The 17134-nt window shown below is 40.4% G+C and overlaps 1 protein-coding gene across 1 annotated transcript in view; it reads left to right on the forward strand.

Annotated features, from left to right (window-relative positions):
* LOC121729938 (general transcription factor IIF subunit 1) overlaps positions 1 to 17134 on the forward strand; it is a 26105-nt gene continuing 8971 nt past the window's right edge. Inside the window, exons 1-13 of the mRNA XM_042118670.1 lie at positions 1 to 260; positions 588 to 766; positions 1077 to 1211; positions 1492 to 1593; positions 2057 to 2125; positions 3108 to 3229; positions 3948 to 4070; positions 4597 to 4705; positions 5655 to 5720; positions 6619 to 6767; positions 12470 to 12568; positions 13631 to 13763; positions 14679 to 15620. Coding sequence (XP_041974604.1) covers positions 240 to 260; positions 588 to 766; positions 1077 to 1211; positions 1492 to 1593; positions 2057 to 2125; positions 3108 to 3229; positions 3948 to 4070; positions 4597 to 4705; positions 5655 to 5720; positions 6619 to 6767; positions 12470 to 12568; positions 13631 to 13763; positions 14679 to 14886 — 1515 coding nt within the window. The 5' untranslated portion in view covers positions 1 to 239 and the 3' untranslated portion in view covers positions 14887 to 15620. The remainder of the gene's footprint in view (positions 261 to 587; positions 767 to 1076; positions 1212 to 1491; positions 1594 to 2056; positions 2126 to 3107; positions 3230 to 3947; positions 4071 to 4596; positions 4706 to 5654; positions 5721 to 6618; positions 6768 to 12469; positions 12569 to 13630; positions 13764 to 14678; positions 15621 to 17134) is intronic.

The raw sequence follows: 17134 nt of genomic DNA on the forward strand, positions 1-17134 counted from the left end.
CGATTGCGAATGCGAGTTGCACTTGCAACGGAAAGTTCGGAAATATTTGCTAATAGTTTTTGCTTTTTTTTATGTTATGATATAATTTATTTGTAAGTTTACAGTGCTGTGATCCTTAGAAAGAATGACGTGAAGATTTGATAAGAAACTAAGAAGTTACCTAATTATTGAGTAGAAGAGAAAATACTCACATTTTCCATCTCATTTGCTTAGTAGTCACTAGTCAGTGCACATCTAAAATGACGACTCCAAGCGGTTCTGTAAGTATTCTGCAAATTGCAATGTTACATATTATTAGCTTGCATTTATGGCCCTTTAGCAGATGTGGCGATAATTAATGACACATAACCTTACTCTGAATATAATATTCGAAAAGTTCAATACTCCTGCAAGTAACACTGCACCTAAAGTTGTATTTATATACTTACTTACCTAAAGTTTGCCGTGCCATATGAAGCAACACTTTGTTGTGATACTAAAAAAAGACTGGACAAGTGAACTTCTTCTATGACAACACTTTTGTAAATTTTTTTTATCACAATTATCATGTAAGTAACATTATGTAAATTTATTTATGCTTATTACAGCAGCCAGCGGCATCAGTGCAAGAGTTCAAAATTCGAGTGCCCAAAAACGTAAAGAAGAAATATCATGTTATGAGATTTAACGCCACACTCAATGTGGACTTTGCAAAATGGACTCATGTGAAGATGGAGAGAGAGAACAACATCAAAGAGTTCAAAGGGCTGGAGGAAGACATGCCAAAGTATTTGTTGTTTTACTATGAGTTTAGGGCTGTACACCTGAGGGGTAAAAATGAGACTTGCCCTCTAATATTTTATACACTCTGCCTGTGACAAACTTCATAGAAGTAATGAATATTTTAATAAGGTTTTCTACTGACAAATACATTTTTCAAAGGCTAGTATAACCCTGCCATAGTCAGTTTATTTATTGCTAAAATTTTTATAAGGGTTTATTGTTTTTGTTGAAATACGAGAATCATTAAATGTCCCAAACATGTCATGTTAATCTAAGTTGTTTCTTATGAGTTAATTGTACAATTATTTTTTTAGATTTGGGGCTGGCTCAGAATATGGAAGAGATATGAGGGAAGAGGCAAGAAGGAAGAAGTTTGGTATTATATCCAGGAAATATAAACCTGAGGACCAACCTTGGATATTAAAAGTTGGTGGTAAAACTGGTAAGAAGTGAGTATTTTATATTTGGCCACATAATCGGACAGGTAAACTTATTTTGTAGTATGTGGTATGTCAGCACATAGTAATTTGTAGAAATATTTTGCTTCACATGTACTTTTTATTTATTTACCAGTAGTTATCAGGTAAAATACAGACATCTTAAAATTAACATTACAACATATATTTTGATGGCAATATTAAAGTCTATTCTCTACAATGTAAAAGATTGTCTATATTTTTAAATTTCTTATTTAGTGGTTGTTTTGTTTTACTTTTTTATTTCTCCTAGGTTCAAGGGTATAAGAGAGGGTGGTGTGTCGGAGAACACTGCCTACTATGTGTTCACACACGCTGCTGACGGAGCAATAGATGCATATCCTTTGCAAGAATGGTTAGATATTTTCACTTCATATTTTTATAGGCTTATCCATACTTCCATGCTAATGTGTCCGTCTGTTGCCTCTTCCCGCCCCAAACTGCTGATTTTGCTGAAATTTGGTATGGAGATACTTTGGGTCCTGGGAAAGGACATCTAGGATACTTTTTATTCAGGAAAAATGTTCGGTTCCCGCGTGACAAACTAATTTAGGCGCAATTATATTTACATCATAAATATGCTGTACAATGTTTTGCCCTTGTCTGACACAATTTTGGACAAAATTTATTACTGTCCGTACTAATGGTTTACTAAGCATTGTGAAACATGTTGAAATTGATGCTCACACTCAACTCATGTATATTCGCCCATTTGTTTGAAGTCAAGGCACTCCTTAGTTCTGTCTACTCTGTCATAAGCTGGTAACACCCTTGAATGAAGATAAAATAAGACTGACTTGTAATATTCTCAATTCCAGGTACAACTTTCAGCCTATACAGAGATACAAAGCACTTTCCGCTGAAGAAGCTGAGCTGGTATTTGGAAGGTGATGAGACAACATATTGTATTGTATTTGCGGAATTATAATTATTTACGTTAAAATGTTTTTAGGGAATCTTTTTCCTTCAATATGCATGCTATTAAAACATTAACAATTTGTTTTAAACTTCGTACTGTCTATAGACCAGGGGTTTCCAAACTGTGCGCCGCGGCGCCCTGGTGGCAAAAGAGGCGCCGTGGCCCGTGAGTCGATCCTCCATCCATTGTCCATAAAATATAAAATAATAAATAATAATATTATGAATAAAACAAAGCAGGCAGATAATTAAATATTTGTTTATTATTATTTACTTGCTTCATTTGACTATAATCATTAAAGGTGTTGATTAATGATTTATGTATCTTTTTGTAATAGCTAGAGTAGGTAGAGGAGGGCGCCGTGATAAAATATTGACTTGTAAGTGCGCCGCAGGCTGAAAAAGATTGGGAACCCCTGCTATAGACCATAATTTAAAATATGTTAACAAAATGTACTATCGGAGAAGTTGATTCATAGGCAGATGGCGGACCTATGTCATTCGGTAGGGTTGTGTCAAATCAATGTTAGCTATGATCGGTCAGCTGGGTATGACTTAAAGCCACCCTATTACATAGGCCCGTCATCTGCCTATGAATTAACTTCTCTAATGCTAAGTAGTCACATACGGTTTTGCTCGATAGTTTTACTTGAAATCGAGCAAAAACCACAGTGTGAACCGCAAAACTCACAGCTTGAAGGCTCGCATCGAGCCAGTTTGAAGGCTCGAATCGAGCCGGCTTGACAATTTTTTTGACACTAGTTTTTATTATTCGTAGCTAATTTCCTTCGAACCGGAGTAAAACTATCGAGTAATGCTGAATGTGTGTACAAAAGCCCGAGCCGTGGTTTTTACTCTACATGATTGGTCGATCGAGCAAAACCGTATGTGAGTACTTACACTAATAGTACTTTACTTATTATGATAGTAAATAGTATGTTTGTATGACAGACGCAAGAAAGTGATGAACTACTTCTCGCTGATGTGTCGTAAGCGCATGCGCGGGGACGACGCCGCCGACGACGCCGACGACCCCGACGACAAGAAAACCAAGAACTCCAAGGCCAAGATGGGTAAGGAAACAATCTTCGTACCTTTTTTAAGGGTTCAGTACCCAAAGCGTAAGAACAGGATCCTATTACTGAGACTTCAATGTCTGCCTGGCTCCAGGATGTATCTCAAGAACCGTCATAGCTAGACTTCTCAAATTTTCACAGTTTGTGTATATCTGTTGCCCCTATAACAAATACTAAAAACAAAATAAATATTTGAGGGGGGCGTGACTTTTTTCTTATTTTTTGCTCGATATCAATAATAGCAACATGTAAACACTTCAATAATTAATAATAAAATTCAAATAAGTAAGGGAGACTCCCATATAAAAAACACATTTTTTGGCTATTCTTGCTCTATAATGGTACGGAACCCTTCGCGCGCGAGTCTAACTCGTACTTGGCCGATTATTTTTTATCTGACTGGTTCAATGCTATCAAGTCGCTACTGAAACGAATGTATATATAGCTTATACAATACGCCCTAAGTAAAAAAGTTACAAAAAATGTACATAATATATACATAATTTATTTCGAGCCTTTGCAAAATGTAATAAATATCCTTTTTAGTGTAAGAACTGGGAAAGAAATGACAAAATAATTCGGCTAAAGTTGTATACTGTATAAAGAGTAACTTTAGAGGTTTCGTAGCTTTAATTTTATTCTATTGAAAGTTTTTTTTATTAATTTTTAGATATTGCAACACAGTTTCATTTGTATGTAAACCTTTAAATTGCAGACTTGAAAATATCTGAAATGGACGAATGGATCGACTCGGACGACGAGTCGTCGGACTCCGACGGAGAGAAGGAGAAAGAAAAAGACGAGAGTGATACCGATCAGAAGAAAAAGAAGAAGAAAGGTAAATAAACTGAGAAATACTTACTTTATAGTATGTATCCCTCTACTCCTCGAGCGCCATTGAATAAGATTCAAAACATTGACATACACATTAGTGTATGTCAATATACACCCTAGACCATAAATTTATTGTGCAATATCATTGAACAATATTATTGAACAATTTATTTGACAATAAGATTAAAAAACGGGCGCGTTCAATATCAACCCTAGAAGGTCAATAATATAACACAATACGTGATATTGACAATAAAATTGATCCTTAAGAGTTAAAGGATACTTAATATAAAAAGTGTTTGGCTAAAGCTCACTTACACAAACTACAAATTGTATAATGAAGGCAGATTAAAAATACATAATATTTAAATTATTAAAAAAAAAATGTAAATAACTTTCTACAAGCAAATTAAATCAAGATTGTACTAAGGCTTCTTACAGACGAACGGCACTTGTCGGCTGCCGTCGATGCGTGCCATCGACAAGTACCGTTCGACTGTAAGAACACTTAGCCAAAAGTATATTGACAGGTGCTGTAGGCAAGAAGAAGAAGAAGGTGCAGAACGAGGCGTTCGAGGAGAGCGACGACGGCGACGAGGAGGGCCGCGAGCGCGACTACATCTCCGACTCCTCCGAGAGGTATATACTATATAGAACTGCCCTCTAGAAGGTACAGCACGAGGCGAGGAGAGCGACGACGGCGACGAGGAGGGCCGCGAGCGCGACTACATCTCCGACTCCTCCGAGAGGTATATATACCTGCCCTTTTGGTAAACAGCAATATGGATGTTGCCAAGGTCAAAGATTAGCAGATTTTTTTAAAATAAAATAAAGATATAACGGTAAAAAAGCTTTTAAAAATAAGCATTTCCAAAATTTCATTTTTGTAACTTACGTTTTTTTTTGTAATGACTATACTCCACTCGGGCTAGCTTGTCGCTAGCGGTCGTTGACTCCCTGTCAAAAACTTGTCATTTTCCATATAAAACCACTATAAACAATATCTGAAACTTCATTGTCAATCGCGGTTTATATGGAAAATGACAAGTTTTTGACAGGGAGTCAATCAATGACCGCTAGCGACAAGTTAGCCCGAGTGGAGTATAATGAGCCTTTTAAGTTGGATTGTCAAGTCGATTTTTTTAAAATAAAATTTGTAAATATTTGTATATCATTCGATAAGTTATGCAATTTATAATAACTTTTCTTATGACACCACTATCATAAACGCAATATTTAACATAGCTATCGAACAAAGTTCTCCCGCGTTGCGTACTAGCGGTGACGGTGACGTCACAATTGAGTAGCAGTTTGTATGGAGCATTTCGGGCAGGTCTATTTATGAGATTTTTGAATTGTTATATCTTGGAAAGTTTTAGCTAACACAGTAACTCTTTCACCGATATTTCTATTTCGGAAAGGTCCTCCAATTACCGTCAAGAAAAAAAATGTCACCATGCCTATTACCAATAAGAAAAAAAAGTCAACTAGCGAATTAAGATGATCTTACGTCTTCATTTTGACGTTTGTAATTTTTAAATTCGTGTTCGAGTTAAAAAAAATATTATCAGCAAGTTTTTTTTTTCAGTGAATCAGATCACGAGACGAAAGCGAACAAGGAGCTGAAGGGAGTCGCGGAAGAGGACGCGCTCAGGTAATTGTTTTTTTATTATTACTTCTTTCTCGCGTTAACTGCAATGTTACTATTGCTACAATCGCTAATGCAAAAAAAAACCCATGATAATGACTATATTTGCATGTATCTACTATTATCATAATTCCTAGGCCGGTATAAATAGTCAGTACTCAAGATGCATCTCGGTCTCAAGACACAGTTCAGGCTCTGTGATTGGTTGGTTGGCTTGGCAAAATTTGGACTAATCACAGAGCCGAACCGCGTCTTGAGACCGGCCCTAGAGCTTAGTTTTGGAGGTGTGATGATTTAATTTTTATAATTAAGATGTAAAACAGTTTAAACAGAAATCTTATACTTTTTGTAATTACTGTTTAGTTAACCTTGGCATCAACCTATAACCTATTGAATTAACATCCTGTTCAACAGATAGTTGGAAGGATTAGGAAGATTTCGTACATAGGACGGCGAAAATTAAGTGGCCTACACTCATAAAAAATTCAAATCAGCCACAAGTCAAGTTGAATGTTGTAACATTCAACTCCACTTAGATAAAGCGTCAATGAGGGTTGTAACTTGTATCACAAAAGACATAATTCTGTCTACTCTGCTTGTATGGCGCTATGTAATGTAATGTGTAATTTTTGGCATCACAGCATTGTAATAATATTTATAGATCTTATATATACTGTTTGTGACTAGATCATAATAACTGTACCACTGAATACTGTTTAATTATTATGATGTTTCGTGTGATGCTGGAAATAAAATTATTCTTATTTTTATTCTTATTATTATGTAGCCGTCAGGGCTAACGTGTCAAATGTCGTGTCAGACAGCTGTTTGACACGATACGATAGACCTGACGGCTACATAGCGCCGTACAACCCTCATTATCGCAACTCTGTCATCATCACAGAAAGCTGCTGACGTCAGACGAAGGCAGCTCGGAGGAGGAGGGGCAGAAGTCGGACGCGTCGGAGAAGGAGGACGAGCCCACCAAGGAGGGCGAGGAGCGCGCGAGCAAACTCACCAAGAAGAAGAAGAAGACGGATGACAATAAAAAAGGTAGCAGAGAAGTTTATTCATATGCAGGTGGCAGACCTTCGTAATAGGGGTTGTTTAAATTCTATTTGCCACCAGGTGCCGCGATGTAGCCGTCAGGTTTATCGTGTCAAAGACAATATTATTATGTTGTGCATGTAGTCTGCTCTCGGATCCCGTCCGATGAGCACGCGTTTCCCGCTCAAGTGCACGCTGCTAGGCGACTGTGGTGCTGTCTCTTTCTATAGACAGCGCGCTCTCGCTCGGCACACTTTGTGCTTGTTGCGATTTCGCGATCACGTCCGCGCCACGAATTTTTCTCGATTTTAGTGTGTCCGCGATCGAGCGAACTCTGCGCCGGCGCTTGTTTGCCTCGCCCGAGTGTAAGCCCTCGCCCGCGCTTACCGCCGTAGGTCGCGTCGCGCCTTGCTCGCCAGCACCCGAGTGCTAGTGTTGTGAGTGTTTTTGTGTGTGTTTCCCGACCGCCTGGAACACATCGTAAGTACGGTGACACGAAAACTAGGTACACTATACGAGGTTCGTACCTCTTTACACACCTCCCCTCCCGGTCGCCGGGCGGGGTTGTACCCTCTCGAAAATTCTCCTTTAAGAGCAGACTGACCGACCGACATCATGGCCGACATGATTGATAAATTTTTATCATTCCTTAAAGTGGAGTACCCCGACGCCGCGAAAAGGTGGGACAACTTCGTGAGAAGTCACGATGCTGATTTCCCCGCGTCTCCCAACTGTGACACTGCCGTGACTTCCGTAGAGTCAGCGGTCCCCCGACTTACCTACTCGTCTCCTTCTGAGATGTCTTGCTCGGAGCAAGAGACTGACCCTGGTGAAGGTGACTTCACAACGGTCATCAGTAAAAAGACGAAGAAGAGGAAGCGCGCCGAAGGCTCTTCCTCTCCAGTCTTATCCTCCCCGACTAAACAGGCCGGCAAACCAAAGTCTAGAAAGACTAAACCGGCCCCTAGGCCCGAGCTACCCGCGACGTCCGTGCAGACTAGTAGTGCCGCGTCCCCCACTCGCCCCCCGATCGCCCCTCAGGCATCACAGGCCTCGCAGGCCTCGCAAATAGTTCCGTCTCAGGCCCCTCTGTCTTCCGAGACGGAACCCGCGCCCAAAATGCCTCCTCCTGTCATAGTACAGGAGAAAGAAAAATGGAACATCATTTCCGCCGCGATAAACGAGAAAAAGCTCCGTTACACGTCGGCTACTACAACTCTGACCGGGATAAAGGTCCAGGTCCAAACACCTCAGGACCATCGCCTCCTTACTGCGTTCCTCCGCGGAAAAAACATAGGTTACCACACCTATGCCTTAGAGGACGAACGTGTCCTCCGCGTCGTCATAGTAGGTGTCGACAAGTTCATCACCGAAAAGGATGTACTTGAAGACCTAATAGCCCAAGGTTACCCCGCGACTGAGGTACACAGGATGTACCACCCCGTCAAAAAACACGTGTACAACATGGTACTAGTGATTCTCCCCCTTACCCCCGAGGGTAAGGAGATATTTTACATACGCGCCGTATGTAACATAACCGGAATACGCGTGGAACCCCCCCGTAAAAGAGGAACCCCTGGCCAATGCCACAGGTGCCAACTTTACGGGCACTCCGCGCGAAACTGCCAAGCCCGACCGCGCTGTGTCAAGTGCCTCTGAGACCACGGCACCTCTGACTGCCCACGCAAAGCACCAGCTGAGGAGTCCGAACCTCCCAGCTGTGTGCTATGCAAAACACAAGGCCATCCGGCTAATTACAGAGGGTGTGTAAAAGCACCCAAAGTAAAGAGACGAATTGCGCCTCAAACAAAGACAAACAATAAGGAAAAAACAAAGCAGAGATTTATCCCTGCTCCGCTTCCCACTAAATCACCTTGGGTGAACAGCACTAGTACCCCTAATAACGTTCCCGTGCCCCCCAACAGGGCCCAGCCCACCGCCGCGCAAAAACCCGCGCCCTCCGCGAGAAAACCCGCGCCCCCAGCGACAAAGCCCGCATCACCCGTGGCAAAACCCGCGCCCCCCGCGAAAAAGTCCACTCCCCCCGCGAATATAACCTCCAATTACGGAGACGACCTAGGCTACGTGACCGATTTCCTTAGCCTCATAAACCCGTCAGAGGTAGCCGATTTCTCTTACGGACTACGGACGGCTAGGACTATTTCACAATTATCCGCCTGTCTGTCGACTTACAACGACTTGATCCGCAGGATCAATTCTCTCCAATTATCACTATCGTTTAACTAATGGATTCCACCGGAAGGATAAAACCGCGCTCCCTACAGGTAGTTACGTTTAATACAAACGGCATACATAATAATATTGACGAAATCCGCGAATTCGTCTTAAACCACAATGTCGATATTTTACTAGTTCAGGAGACGTTCCTTAAGCCTAGTAGAAAAAGCCCCAAAATAGCTAACTATAAAATAGTTAGAAATGACAGAACCCGATCCCAACTCGGTGGCACAATGATTTATTACAAAAAATCATTGCACTGTGTTCCCCTAGAACCCCCATCCCTAACTAATTTAGAAACTTCTATTTGTCACATTAGCATGACAGACCATCAACCCATCATAATAGTATCTGCCTATTTAGCCAGCAAAATGCCCATAACTTCTAGCGAATTAGGATCGCTATTTAACTTAGGCAACGCCGTCATCATTGCCGGCGACCTAAACTGCAAACACACAGAGTGGGGCAATGTCATCTCAAATACGAATGGCATTAGATTAACCGCCTTAAGCGACTCCTTAAATTTTGCAATTTTAGCCCCTAACGACCCCACTCGCTACGACACTGCTAGCCGTAGTAACAACCTTACTCATAGCCCTAGTGTTATTGATATCGCATTAGTTAAAAACATTAACATCAACATCTCTTTGGAAACAATCCACGAGCTTAACTCGGACCACAGACCAGTTAAAATTGCGCTAGGCAATTCTAACCAACTCGCTGCTAGTACTAAAAAGATAATTGATTATAAATTACTAGGAGATAACCTAAAAAACCTTCAATCGAGTCACCTCGATCTCATTCCCGATTTCATAGAAAACTCTAAAGTGGCGCTTGAGGCCTCTCTCCACTTGACTGACCATCTGGTAGAGAACATCGAAAAATCTTCTAGGGAAATGCCAACGATTCATGAGAATCGCTGGCCTCTCCCAGATGATATAAAAGAGTCCATCAGACTCCGTAACGCGGCTAAACGCACATACGATCGCTACCCATCTGAAGACTGGAGGAGGGCCCTCCGTCACTACGAGAGGGAAGTTAAATATAAAATCAAACAACACAAAGCCGAGAGGTGGGATCGACTTCTTAGCGAACTCGAACCGTCTCACACGGCCTACTGGCCGCTCGCGAAGTCCCTCAAAAAAGATACGGAGAGCGATATGCCTCCATTAAACAGATCAAATCGTCCTCCTGCACTGGAGGATATCGACAAAGCCGAATGCTTGGCCGACACCATAGAAAATCAGTGCCGACCTAGTACTCTCCCAACTGACCCCGATCATGTTAATCTAGTCAATACCGAGGTAGAAAGCCGACTCATGGCCCCACCTTCAGAGCCCCTCAGGCCGGTGGATGCGGAGGAAATCAAAGATATTATTAAAGATTTGAATTCCAGAAAGCCCCCAGGCCTGGACGGTATCTCAAATAAAACCCTTAAATTACTACCTTCCACTATAATTGAATTACTCGTGAGCATCTTTAACGCCCTTTTACTAGGATGTTCATTCCCAGATATTTGGAAAGTAGCTATAATAATAGGTATCCACAAACCGGGTAAACTCCGGACGGAACCAAGTAGTTACAGACCAATTAGTTTAATTAGTTGCCTCGGTAAAATTTACGAAAGAGTTATACTACGACGCCTAAAAGACGTCATAGTTGATAAAAAACTCTTACCTGATGAACAATTCGCATTCCGCGAATTCCACAGCTGTCCCGCTCAGGTACACCGCCTAACGGAGTACATATTAGAACAAAAGAACAATAGGAAACCGACTTGCGCTGTTTTCTTTGATGTCGCAAAAGCATTCGACAAAATTTGGCACAATGGGCTAATCTATAAACTTTTTAAACTCGGCATTCCCGATAGTCTTGTTATAATAATAAGTAACTACCTCAAAAACCGTAAATTTCGTTTTAGAGTCGAAGGCATTCTGTCTTCACTTAGAGATCTAGAGGCTGGAGTACCGCAGGGCTCGGTTCTCTCCCCGACCCTCTACAATCTCTACACGTCCGATTTGCCCACCCACCCTCGAGTACAAAAAGCGCTATTCGCGGACGACACGGCCCTTTTCTTTGCTCATCGCCAAATAGCTTTCGCGTCCAAAAAACTCCAAGAAGCAGTTACCGAACTCGGTAAATGGTTCGCTAAATGGAGAATTGAACTAAACCCCGACAAAAGTCACGCTATATTATTTAACGGACTAAAACGAAAGAAAATGCAACCTATTAGTCTGCACGGAAAATTAATTCCCGAAGTCACGGCTGTCAAATACTTAGGAGTAGTACTAAACAAGTCGATGTCATTCACGAACCATATATCGAATACTGTACGTAAAGCGAAATTTGTATTATACAAATTATATCCTTTACTCAACGCAAGTAGCAAAATGTCCTTAAGACATAAGCTCACCTTATACAAAACATGTATAAGAACGATACTCACTTATGCGTGCGTCTCTTTCGCACACATAAGTGACAATCAGTTGAACCAATTGCAACGAGTACAAAACCGTTTTTTGCGCATGGCAACAGGTGCCCCCCGTTACATGCGAAACATCGACTTGCATAGAGACTGCGAGCTTATCACTATCAAAGCCTATATCAAAGAACTCTCAGAGAGATTCTTTGAGAAAGGCAAAGTACATCCCAATCCGCTCATTCGTAAGGCTGTGGACTACGAACATGACGCATCATTCCGATACCCCTTCAGGCGGCCTAAGCATATCTTAGCCGACCCTGTAGACCCCATCACAGAATACGTAACGTACTGTGTACAGTTACGTAAACACAAATCACACTCACCCGCGTGGTTAGTACTGCACCGGGGACGACGCCGGCGCCTTCCCCGAGGACTTAACACGACCCGAACGACAAACAGACAGACCGACCGAAATCCGGTGTGGAGCTCGATCCCGGGTTCGAGTTCGCATGCGGATAGCATAGGAACACACCTAAATCATGACCGCGACCGCGACATTGTCGTAGAGAGCTCTACCAATTACTTTGACATTAGAACATACACGCGTATGTCACCCCAACCGGACTCGGAAGGGGAGAGGGACGGCCCTCTTTTAAGCAATAACATTAATAACTTGAGCTCATCTACCGCGATAACTCGTACGCAGCTAGTTTGTGCTACCGCGCGCGAGCAGCCTCACTCGTCTGAGAGTGAGTAAGGGGTCGGACCCCTTAAGAGCAGGGGGGACCCGTGTCCCCACGTCAGATAAAAATAGCTTATTTTCGTAGCTCTCCCCAATATTGCCCGTCTAGAATGTCACACGTGTGACTTTAGGGGAGGGGGCCAGGCCCCCCTCATTGTTTATTTCCAAACCAACTAGCAACAGACTAGTTATAGCCACGATTAAACTACCATGGTCTTAACCAGACCAGTAGCTTAGACCCTTTCGAAAAGAAAAAAAAAAAAAAAAAGTTGTGCATGTGTGTTACTTTTTTTCTTAATGTTTCAGAATCAAGCACAGAGTTCAGTTCCGATTCGGACACCGATCCAGAGTCCAGCGCGCCCAAAAAGCCCAAGAAGGCCAAAAATGGGGACACCAAAAACGCAGGTGAGAAATTTTTGATTGTGAGTTAAAAAGTGTAAAGCTGCCGGAATTTCCTTCGCTACGCTAGACGACGCTTACCGATGCTCCAAAATTCGTTTATGATGCGGGTACCGTTCATTTTTCCGGGATAAAAAGTATCCAATGTCCTTTCTCAGGACTCGAAGTATATCAATGATAAATTTTGTCAAAATCGGTTCAGCGGTTTGGGCGTGAAGAGGTAACAGACAGACAGAAACACTCGCATTTATAAAATTAATCAGATGACGCCCGCAACTCCGTTGCTTCAAAATTTGTTCATCGCGCGGGAACCGCACATTTTCCGGGATAAAAACTTTCCTATGTCCTTTCTCGGGACTCAAAGTACATCCATGCCAAATTTCAGTAAAATCGGTTCAGCGGTTCGAGCGTGAAGAGGTAACAGACAGACAGACAGACGGACACACTTTCGCATTTATAATATTAGTATGGATAGTATGGATTAGATGACGCCCGCAATTCCGTTGCTCCAATATTAGTTTATCGCGCGGGAACCGAATTTTTTCGGGATAAAAAGTATCCTATGGGCTTTTGTGCACTACACGGAATTTTACCATCCGGCGCGGCGCGGCATCCCTATTTCTTCCGTTTTGATATGGCAAGTGTTAGTTATGAACGCTGGACGGTAAAATTCCGTGTAGTGCACAAACCCCCTATATCCTTTCTCAGGACTCAAAGTATTTCTATACCAAATTTCTGCAAAATCGGTTTAACGGTTTGGGCGTGAAGAGGTAACAGAAATACTTTCGCATCCATACTTCCATATCCATACTAATATTATAAATGCGAAAGTGTGTCTGTCTGTCTGTTACCTCTTCACGCTCAAACCGCTGAACTGATTTTGCTGAAGTTTCGCATTGAGATACTTTGAGTCCCGGGGAAGGACATGGAATACTTTTTGTTCCGGAAAAAATGTACGGTTTCTTCGCGATAAACAATTTTTGGCGCAACGGAGCTGCGGGCGTCATCTAGTTCATAATATTAGTATGGTCGTACGAGACGTCCTGTATAACAAAGTCTGTATGTCAGGAGCGAGCACATCTGCAGCAGCAGCGAGCACGAGCGGCGCGAACAGCGCGGCGGCGGCGGCGGCGGTGGCGGCGGCCAACGCGGCTGCCAACGCGCCGCCCGCCAAGAAACCCAAAATGGACACCTCGTACACGTGAGTATAGACTATAGAGTATACGCTGTGTTTTATATCATCAGGACGCTAAAATGACGCGTGTATCAGATATTCAGACAAGGTTAGCATTTAAAGGAAATAATTTACGGTACAGTCGCCGTGTGTTAGTTCGTGTGTGGGGATAATGCGTGGCGCCCTTAGGGTCACTTCAGACCGCAACGCGACGCGTAAATGCATTTCTAAATTTGTATAGATTTGACAGATTTCAATTGCGTTCAGAAGTCTTGCGAATCTGACAAATCCATACTATACTCGGCGCGGCGAACCTTGATCCCTATGACACTGACATTTAATAACATTGTAGTGGCGTCACCATTAAATTAGGATCATATTGAAGACGTCTAAAAATGCCATTTATAAATTTTACGTAAGTGTATGCTATAACAATGATATTCCGTTGGAATTTTTAACAATTCTTAACATTTACAAGAAATTATCTCAATCTGAATTTACGTTTACGTCCTACAAAACTTACGTCGTGTGACATTTAACGATTATGTAAGTTTTGCAGGACGTAAACGTAAATTCAGATTGACAGATCTGTTGAATCGAAATCAAATGGATAAAAAAGGCGGCCATCTTAAATAGCCGGCACCACTGAAATGTCAGTACGAAATCGATAATTTCGATTGCAATTCCTTTACGAAGTGATTCGATATTTTTAAATTATCGATTAATTTTTGTTAGGTAACTTCCCTACTATTGTCAATTATAATGTGTCACGACTCACGCATATCATCATATAACGCACAAACTATAGTAATTAGACAATTGACATCCTAACAAAGTCGGCGTCAAGAGCACTTGCCAGTATGTTAGTAAAAACTAATAATACTGTGAGCAATAGATATTGACGTAAGACGATTTATTTTAACAACGATATGGTAATTCCAGCGAGTGCGGCGTAACGGAGGAGGCGGTGCGGCGGTACCTGGCCCGCAAGCCGATGACGACCACCGAGCTGCTCACCAAGTTCAAGTCCAAGCGGTCCGGCGTCTCCAGCGAGCGGCTCGTCGAGACCATGACCCAGATCCTCAAGCGCATCAACCCCGTCAAGCAGAACATCAACGGCAAGATGTACTTGAGCATCAAGCAGACATAGTTGAAAATGTTAATGGAGTTCCTCTCATTCATTCAGCACGAAGCAGATTTGTATTAAAATTGTTAATGGAGTTCCTTTATTGAATGGTACTGTGTTAGAAATTTCATAGACTTGGGCTTTGTCACACTAGCCATTTGCGGACGGAGCGGTTGCCCGTTGGTTATGTATTATGATCTAGTTACCGCCGTGCAACCGATTCACACATGAACCGCTAGTGTGATAAGGCTAGCTAAGTTACTTGGTCAAGTTATTTCAAGCTCAGTTGATATTGACTTAAAATACAACCAAAGGCTAACTTTGACTTGTAACCAAATAATGTAGGCCCGTAATATGCTTACAAATCGACTTCTCTCATGATATCAATAAAAATAATTCGAAAACTGCGTACAAAGGAAGTAAATGACTATTGACTGCATACTAACTTACTGTAGCCCATGGGTAAGTTAGAAAGAATTGCATCGTAAAGATGACATAGCAGTTACCAGAAAATTTATACTTGATCTACACTATGAAAGACCGACTGATTTAATTTCCTCTTTTTCTCTTTTTGATTTCGTATATATTAATGTATTAATTTGCGTACCTAAAAATTGTTCTAATGTATTAGAACAATTTTTAGGTACGCAAATGTGTAAATAGATTCATATTTCTGTTGAAAGCAGTATCGAATTGTTAATGTAATTTACACTGGACAATATTTACATGGTTTTTTCTATAAATTGTAATAACCAAAGGTGAATAATTTATTTGACCTAAATGTTAAAATGTTAACTTCTTCGTTTATAACATCTGTTACATTGCATATATCAATGTATTTATAAGTGAATAAATAATACATATTTTTAATATTGCAATTTTATTTACTTTTAATTTACTGATGAATGAAACTTTGTAATATTACACACTAAAGTAATCAAAATAAAAAATATTATTTTATAAAATATAATTATTTATTTTCAAACATTATTTACTCATACATTCTTGTAAAAATTAGATATGTTACAATTTAAAACTATAAATTGACATAAGACACATAAAAGGCGTTTTAAATTAAATTTAGCTACAATTAGGGCAAAATTTGATTTTGCCCTATTTTGTTTAGATTATTCTAAACAATTTATCTACATACTATTAAGTATTCATTCAGACAAAAAGAAACCACTTTGTAACGGAAAGTTTTATTGCCGTTGCCTTTTGTCCGATGTTTATCTATTCAATAGCTTTTTGATTGGTGAATATTTTTTTAAGCTGATCGCACATATTTTGTCTGCACCGTACTCGCCGTACCCGTCAAACGCACCGCATAGCACACGAAATGCGGCGCGTTTATTGTGATAAATGTGCGATCACCTTTAGACTTTAGTCAATCAAAAACTCTATTGAATAGACAAACTTCGGACAAAAACACTTAGAAATCAGGCATTACAATAATCATTCAAGTAGGCTTGTGCTTTTAGAGACCTGTATTTTTAATACTTATACAGATATTATCATACACAATCTTACAATAATAATAATTAACAGCACTCAACGTTTCAATTTTAAATAATGCTTACTCACAAGTCACAACCATAATTTATTAACCAATAAAAATCTACCATTTAATTTTATTCACCACCAATTCTACAAATTTGAAAATTCTGACTTTCAGAGTTCACTTTACTTACAAAATTATACAAAAGTTCTCTGAATAAATTTTATGACAAAACCATTCCACAATGATAACTAAATTAAATATCAACAATACCACAAATTCTTGCTGGAAAGAATATGAAGATACATACCTACTATGGGCTGTGGCCTGTGTCTGATATGTTTATGCCTTTCTATAAATATTCTTTTTAGCTGCTATTTTAGTAAAATATAAATAAAAAATATTCTAGTAGCGGGGTTTTCATGTAGCTACTTGTATGATAATATTTTGTAATTTGTAGTCACGTCAAAAATGTTAAAATAAATTGGCTAGGCACTTTTTGTTACCGCAAATGTGAACTTATCATTAAAGATAATAATGAAATGCAATTTAACATGTGAACTAATATTAATGTTATCATGTATAAGGTACGTTATCACAGCGTATTATAATTAATAATAATATAAAATTCACTGGCCTTTCAATGGCCTTTTGCTATTATAATTTGTGCTTTCTACACAACAATTCTATAGCAATTGTTTTACTCATACATTTCGTTTTATGCAAGGAAACAATATACTTATCTATATTATAATCCAGTGTTCTCCAACCTTA

Source organism: Aricia agestis, chromosome 8 (genome assembly GCF_905147365.1).
Source record: "Aricia agestis chromosome 8, ilAriAges1.1, whole genome shotgun sequence".
NCBI classification, from domain to species: domain Eukaryota; kingdom Metazoa; phylum Arthropoda; class Insecta; order Lepidoptera; family Lycaenidae; genus Aricia; species Aricia agestis.